The sequence below is a fragment of the Mya arenaria genome, chromosome 2 (assembly GCF_026914265.1).
Source record: "Mya arenaria isolate MELC-2E11 chromosome 2, ASM2691426v1".
Classification (NCBI taxonomy): Eukaryota; Metazoa; Mollusca; class Bivalvia; order Myida; family Myidae; genus Mya; species Mya arenaria.
In genome coordinates, this window is record NC_069123.1 from 12,869,505 (window position 1) to 12,877,631 (window position 8,127).

Consider the following 8,127-nt stretch of genomic DNA (forward strand, 5'->3'; position numbering starts at 1 on the left):
TGCAACACAGATGGTTAAAACAAAGTGGTTATAAATATAAATGCAATTGGCGGTCCATAATCGGTTATGCTTTCACCGTATCAACAACTTGTATTGATTTCGAAATTGTATTACTTTTTTTAGCTTTAGTCATTATAGTGTTAACCCAAGCACTACAAGCTGTTATGGATTTCTTCATTAAAAAAATACATTTTTTATGCTGCTGAGCCTGGCTGTGTTTGTGCACCTTAGTCATTCACTCACTTATGGTAAGTAAATCTGTGTGTTTCTTGTTTTTCCGCAATGTTTTGCGCTGTTATTTTCTTATTCATGGTAGGGGATATAAGCGAACGGATACAATAATAATACTACAAATAATAATAATAATAATAATAATCTTGCTGATCGTTTTTTAATTATCATTATGTAATGAACAGGTTGTATATAATACATCAAACCGTTTATTAGATTTCTTCTCCTTATGATCCTAGAGAGTATGCAAGATCATTAAGGATGTGTTTTTTTTTTCTTTGTCTTTGAACAAATTTGTCAGACGGGGCATTTGCGTATATATTTTTATTTATACAGCAGAGCTACATGCATAAATCCAATTCAATTCACTCTGGTATAAGCGTTGGCTTACTTTGAGGAAACGCTTGTATTTTAGCCGTCTTCCTGTTTATATCCAATATTCATGTCTATTATTTTTCAATTTGTGATCCACAAATCAACTTAGCATCCAACCACCATAGAAAATGTTTATGCAACATAGGGAAATATAACAAGTCTCATTATTTTAAGGGAAATAACTCTTCCGGCTTTATCTAGCTTTCTGCTTGTGGTGTATATTAACCTTTACATTTTAAGTCACGATTATCTTTTCTTGAACTCGTAATCACTCGGGCATAGCTTTTTGGTCAGTTTGGGAGGGAATGTCTTGCGGAAAATGTCTTACTCAGGAGTAATTCAAGAACGGCCAGTAATTGGATTTTCTTCTTCATGGTGTTATTTCTAAGCGTTGTATTTGGTGAATTCGTTACAATTTTGGCGGATAGCCAGAATTACTGTATTAGAGTTAAAACTTCAGAGACTTTTTATTTTTTAATCACCATATGATCATTGTCCCATTGTTACCATGTAGGTAAATTTCCGAAGGGGAATGAACAACTCAGCACATATCCGAAAAATAAAAAAGGTGTCAAAACGTTCAATCTGTGAGAGTGCAGTTTTAAAAGGTTATCTTGAAAGCCCTGTGACTGTGTTATTCAATTCTATTTTATCTATTGTGTTGCAGTCTGCTATCCGAATGGAACGTTGGTTGTGGAGAACCCATCACATGGCCGTTTCAACGTTGCGGATGTGGAGTCGGACACATGCACACTGAGCTGGACTGCTGATTTTACTTCGCTCATCCTGGACAGCTGTGCTATGGTAAGCACTGATGTTTGACTTTCAAGGGTCGTATATTTATATTAATTTTACATCAAAATAGTAACAATAATTTAATTTCAGTGTACATAGATCCATGTGGCTCTTACCAGTCAAGGGGAACACTTTTCATAACAAAAGATCCAATATCAAATAAAGTATAATAATTAAATTTAAAATGTTTCATTTATTCATCAGAATCGTAAAATAGTCACCATTTCTGTACAATTAAATTTTGTGACCCAATATGGAAAAATATGGTGTCACTGCATGACCAGTTCTGGACCAGTGGCGTTGCATTTTTTAGCTTGACTATACTCGCCCCAGCGTCTGTGTCGGCGTCAGGGTCCGGTTAAAGTTTTAGGGCAAGTTGGGATTTTCACTTATAAGTCCAATACCCTACATTCAATTGACTTAATACTTCACAGTTCTTCAGGGCCATCACATGATGAGGTTAGATAACTCCATATTATTCTTAACAAAGGTTATGGCCCCTGATTGACTATGGAACTTGGGTTAAAGTTTTAGGGCAAGTTGGAATATTTATTAATAACTTCTATATCCTTTGTTCAATTGACTTAATATTTCACACAGTTGTTCAGGACCATCCCACAATGAGGTTACATAACTCCATATTATCCTAAATACAAGTTATGGCCCCTGATTGACTTAGGTTAAAGTTTTAGGGCAAATTGGGATTTTCACTTAAAACTCCAATAACTTTCATTCAATTGACTTACAAAATGTAATACTTCACACAGATGTTCAGAGCCATCACATAATGAGGTTAGATAACTCCATATTATCTTTTATACAAATAATGGCCCCTGATTGACTATGGAACTTAGGTTAAAGTTTTAGGGCAGGTTGGGATATTGTTTAATAACTTCTATACCCTTCATTCAATTGACTTAATACTTCACACAATTGTTCAGGACCATCACCCAATGAGGTTACATAACTCCATATCCTTAATACAAGTTATGGCCCCTGATTGATTTAGGTTAAAGTTTTAGGCAAGTAAAAGTTAAGGGCAAGTTGGGATTTTAATAAAAAAACTTCTATACCGTTCATTAAATGCACTTAACAAAATTATTTACGACCATCTTACAACAAGAAACATAACTCCGTTTTAAGCCTAAATACAAGTTATGGCCCTTGAATTTTTTTTATATTTTTTTTTTTTTTAATTTCCTTTGAAAGGCATATTTGTATATTCTTAACCACATTTTCATAATGGGAAATCAAGTTATTTGAATGACTTGCATCATTGTTTTGGCGGGCTGGTGGGAGGGCAGCATCAAAATCATCTTATGTATCAAATAATTTTAGTTTGGTTTGACACAAAGAGACCAAACTTGGTATTACTACATCGTTATTGTATTCTCTAAGTCAAAGCGGCGTAGTCGAGCGCGCTGTCTTACGACGGCTCTTGTTCATGTTGGAGGCTTGATATAATTACCTGCATTATTTTGGGGACAATATAACTGATGATATAATGAATTCTATTATTGGACAATTTTGGCTTTGAACAATCCATATCAATTACTGTAGCTCCTTTGTTAATACCTGTTCAATATACCAACTGAAGTATAATGTGTATTTCCAGGATGTCTCTCACAGGGTGTTGTTTCGGAAGGCGCACCCACAGGGGCTGATCACGGCAAACAACAGCTCGCCCCAGTACAGTACAGGTGTGACCAGATACCTGTAGAGGGCGTAATACAAACGGTTGAGGCAACCCTGGACGTCAGGTAACAAACACACAATATAATTATTTTTTTATTATTATTAGACCAGATTTGTTGAGCGCCCTATTCATAAAAAAAATACGTTCAAGGGCGCTTTACAATTAAACATGTGACATATCGCAGATATGTGGAAATCACCAAAAGTGACATATTTTAACATATTAAACCAATTCAAGTGAAACTCATATGTTGTCCAAAAAAAAACACACACACATAAAGTGTCTAAAAATGCTATATGCAATAAAATAAGCATAAAAAAGTAAAATAAGAATAAGAAATCAACAACATGAAACCAAATATATATATATATACATATATATATATATATACAGTTACTGTAGTTCTGTATCGTAAAAATAAGTAGGGATAAAAACAGTCACAGTTGTTATCTATACGTTGTAGGAAGTTTTGAAAAGTTGTGTTTTGAGAGCTCTTTTGAATGAATTAAGTGATGATTCTTTTCTGAGAGTGGCCGGGAGAGAATTCCATAGTTTTGCGGCAGCAACTTTGAAACTCCTATCACCGTAAGAGACCAGTCGACATTTTTGTGGCACAAGGGTGGTTGCTGCACTTGCTGATCTCAGGTTTCTAGTTGGCACGTAAACCTCTACTAAGTCGCTCATGTAAACCGGTGACTGACCATGCAAGGTCATGAAAGTTTGAATGATAATTTTATATTTAATTCTATCTTGTATTTGAAGCCAGTGAAGGTCTTTAAGGATTGGTGTTATGTGTTCAAAACGGCTTGTTTTCGTAATGATATGTGCAGCTGTGTTTTGAACAATTTGCAGTTTGTTCGTTGTTGATTTCGGCACGCCATACAAGAGAGCATTGCAATAATCTAACAGTGATGTCACAAGCGAGTTTATGAGAGTCTTGGTGGCATCAGCGGTCAAATATGGCCGAATGTGACCAATCTGTCGTATCTGACCATAGCATGTTCGAGTCACCGAATTAATATGCTGGTCCATGTGCATGTTCGAATCAAGCGTAACACCAAGGTTTCGAACAGTTTTTGATGGTTTTATGCTCGTATCGCCAATTTCCAGTTCTAGATTTTCAACAAGTTTGGAGGGTTTTTGACTTGAAAAAATAATTAATTCAGTTTTGTCTGCATTCAATTTTAACATGTTTGAATTCATCCATGATATGATTTCTTTTAGGCATTGTTCAAGTCACGTGATTGTGACTACCTTTGATGCTTGGTCAGTTGGTTTAAACGAAAGATAGAGTTGGGAGTCATCTGCATAAAAATGGTGGTTTAGACGATGGTTTTTACAGATAGACCCGACCGGCTTAGTGTACATCGTGTAGAATTTTGGGCCCAGTACCGATCCTTGAGGAACACTGAATTTCATAAGGACCGGTTCAGAGAGTTTGCCGTCGATGCATACCGTTTGGTAGCGGTCTGTTAGGTATGATGCGACCCATTGACGAGGTTTATCTGCAAATCCAAAGTCAGATTCGAGTCTTTGAAGAAGGGTGTTATGGTCAAATGCAGCCGACAGGTCCAGCATCACGAGTACCGTAACATCACCTGTGTCTAATGATTCAAGAATGTCGTTTTGAACTTTTACCAATGCCGTTTCAGTTGAATGAAATTTCCTGTATGCTGACTGGTTTTTTTCATGTAATTGGTTGTTTGTCAAATGTTCCTCAATTCTTCTGTTTACCACTTTTTCAAGAATTTTTGAGAGATATGGCAAATTTGATACTGGTCTGTAATTCTTGAGTATGTTTTTGTCAAGACTAGGCTTTTTTAACAATGGCCTTTTATTCGTGATGCTTTAAATGATTTAGGCACGATTGAACTTTGAAGCGAGCTGTTAACAATTTTCAGCAAAATTGGTAGAAGTTCGTTTATACACAAAATATGGGATTTCTTTAAATTCAGTTGATGTTAACGTAACGGTAATGACAATGCTTTGAAGAAAAAACAGTAGTGATTTATTTATTCTCTAAATTAATTTGAATACATGATTTTCATCAGTGTGACACTTTAGTTGTCTAGCACATTTTGATATAAATTTTGATAGTGAAAGCTTATGTCACAGTTATGCGCTTATGTGTAATACCAAACTTTGGTTGTTGGTGCCGTAACTGAAACTTATTATACAGTACGTTTATATTTGAGTCATGTGACATGCTTACAGAATTGATCCGGGTATGTACACTCAACGGATGGTATTACACAGTGGGGCAGAGATTGTGACACTCCTGGGGGTGGCCGGTACAGCGGAATTTTCAGTATCGCAACAATCATCCGTTGCCTGGACAATGGTGGCACAACGTGGGTTTTTTATTTGTAAACTCACATTCTACCAGGGAAACTTTACTAAATATTTATCATTCTTTAAATGTTTTAGTATCTTATTATTGTAGAGGATCTAAGAAAAACACTCTTTTCTCCAGAATTTTGCTTTATTAGATGCCTTGTCATGAAAGATAAAATCTATTTTGGTATAGTATGAATGAATGAAGTTTCATTTTCTAAAGAGAGTACCGCTTAATTTTAGAAAAAAATTATCATTTGTTTATGGAAAAAATATTCTGTATGTATTGTTAACTGCACTTCAAATGAACAAAACGTATTAACATGTTTGATTCCTTTCTGTATTCTCAAATACAAACGCTAAATACATCCGTTTTCAATTTGTTTCTACAGCTGGTTATGTGGCCCGAGCTGACGTCTGCAGTGTTTCAAGGGAAGGGGATGTAGACATTGTGCTTCAAAATGGGTGTCTGAATGCAGAATCTGAATTATAATTTTATGTTTGTTTCCTGAAGTAAATTAAAAGGTTTTAAAAGTTGTATGTGTCAAACTGATGGTTTCCACTAAATTATATGAGTTAGGATTAACGCAGGTGTTGGGAATCATTTCCAGTTTGACTATAGATAATCAGTTCCACTCTAGTAACTGATTATAATTTTATATAAAATTATATGAGGATCCCAATTTTATTAAGCATGTCAATATTTTGGTCAGAAAAATGGAAGTGTGAAATGTTTGGTTGTCTTATAATTACAGCTGTAGTAACGAAGTAGGAAGGATGAGCGAGTTCCAGTACACAGGGATGGAGAACGGTGGCCGGAAGTACACCGTGCTGCTGGTTCCCGACGCCTTTGACTCTGGAGCAGAAGAGGTGTCCATTTTGTGTTCTGTACGCCAGTGCCCGCTAGCTGACGCCGGTGACTGTGATTTTGTAAGTGCATATATAGTAAAACTGCGATCTTTGAGCAGGCGATCAATTGTGAACTTATGATTGGTCGAGGTCGTGGCTTAGTCCTGACCGTTATTCTACTATTTTCATATCAAATATACTAACGATTGATCAGCACTATTGCCGGTCTTAATAAAAAAACGTGTGCATAACCTTGTTTACCTTAAGGTCATAATTTCACACATTTTCCCCAATTGTCTCATTTCTTACTGGAATAAAATGGAAACTTGGGTCATTCAAAACATCATATCACTCAGATGATTGCAATTTTACTGTAGTACTTAATGATTTTGTTCAACAATATGGATGGGTTAATTTCTGGTTCCCATTTTGCACACAACTATGTTTTCACCTTTATATATATTAAGTTGTTACTTACCAAAATGATTAATTGAATTAAATGTTAAACTAACTGCTTTCACATCATCATAAAATACAATTGTAGAATAGCAATAATATATTAACATTTTGTCCCACTCAATGCTTGTTGAAATAACTTTAGGGTTTTATATCACTGTTTTGGTATTGATGCATTTTCCCAAGTACATACGAGTTCTGTTTTTAGGAATGTGGTGGAAATACAAGACGTCATCGTCGCAGTGCATTTGGTGTGGAGTCCTATGTGGCAATCCTGAAACTACGCTTCAACAAGTCTCTAGCTGATTGGACAATCATGACCACAGGAAGGATGCAACCTAATATCGAGACCATAGACTTCCTGTCTGCAGGGTCGCCAGTCTGCCGAGGTAAAGTTCATTTTGAGCTCTAAAAATCGTTGCACCCAATCATCTGTCCGAAAAGATTTATTGGCATTTTGAAATTGTTTTATTGTTTACTCAGATGTCAACTTAGTTTAATTTTAGATGTACCCACATTCACTTGATTTATTTTCTACTTTGAAAATGACGAATTTAGTTTGCTGTGTGTTGTATTCACAATACATTTATAAATCATTAATATGATTAAATTTTCACTCTGATACTATTTTTTGTCCTGATTTTGAACTGTACTCCTGTTTTCTTTTCAGTTTCCATTAGCACTCATTGGATTTTGTCTACCATTCTCGTTATGTGTCAAGTCGGTTGAAAAGAAGTGCAAGGAATTGTGAGAAAAAAATTTCTTTAAACAATCCAAAAAAGCCAGTCTGCTGTAGACCCTAGGCCATGGTTGTAAACAAGAAGCTGTGACGCTGGCCAATGTAGATATGAACCAAGCACCATCCATGTGAATACCGGAACTCTCTAATGCACAAGAAATGGAACTTACAGCGGCGTGTTATCGCCCAAAAAACTAGTGGCAGTGTCTATTATGAACATGTTGAGAAATCTCTGACAGTGCGGGAATCCTGATGAAATCAGGATGGAAGTGATGTGATCCTGCATTCTTTTGTTTGAACATTCAATGTCTTTTATAACCTCACTTGTTTTATCTTTTTTAACGGTGTAGATAATGCTTCTGTTCAATTTACAAACTGAATCAGTAACTTTCAAAATATGTGGCGTTATTAATATTTCAAAATATGTATTGTTATTTATTTAATAATGGGTTTTATCAAATTGGTTATACATTTAATAAAAATGTCACACATTTTGAAATTTAAATTTAATCCTCGTGAACATATGCATTGTAATTTGTTTTAAATTTAAGAATCTGATTTTAATTCAAACATTTCTTGATACCTTATTCATGGCTGGTAGTCATTGGAGCCCTAACATTTTGTAATGTTTTGAAAAAGCTCCAACACATCT

General features: G+C 35.3%; 1 protein-coding gene across 3 annotated transcripts; it reads left to right on the top strand.

Moving 5' to 3' along the window:
- The first annotated feature begins 890 nt into the window (after window positions 1-890).
- Window positions 891-8,106, top strand: LOC128221305 (uncharacterized). 3 transcript variants are annotated; one of them, XR_008258961.1, is made up of 7 exons: window positions 891-958; window positions 1,274-1,410; window positions 3,017-3,161; window positions 5,312-5,448; window positions 5,824-6,361; window positions 6,945-7,125; window positions 7,407-8,106. XR_008258961.1 is itself a non-coding variant. In XM_052929847.1 (4 exons), exons 2-4 carry the CDS (start codon window positions 6,209-6,211, stop codon window positions 7,463-7,465), a joined length of 393 nt encoding a protein of 130 aa, XP_052785807.1. In that variant the 5' UTR covers window positions 3,533-3,742; window positions 3,950-6,208; the 3' UTR covers window positions 7,466-8,106. The 3 variants fall into 3 exon arrangements, 1 of the variants encoding a protein (XP_052785807.1); XR_008258960.1 differs by having other exon boundaries at window positions 5,312-6,361; XM_052929847.1 differs by lacking the exons at window positions 891-958; window positions 1,274-1,410; window positions 3,017-3,161 and adding an exon at window positions 3,533-3,742 and having other exon boundaries at window positions 3,950-6,361.
- Window positions 8,107-8,127: the final 21 nt, after the last annotated feature.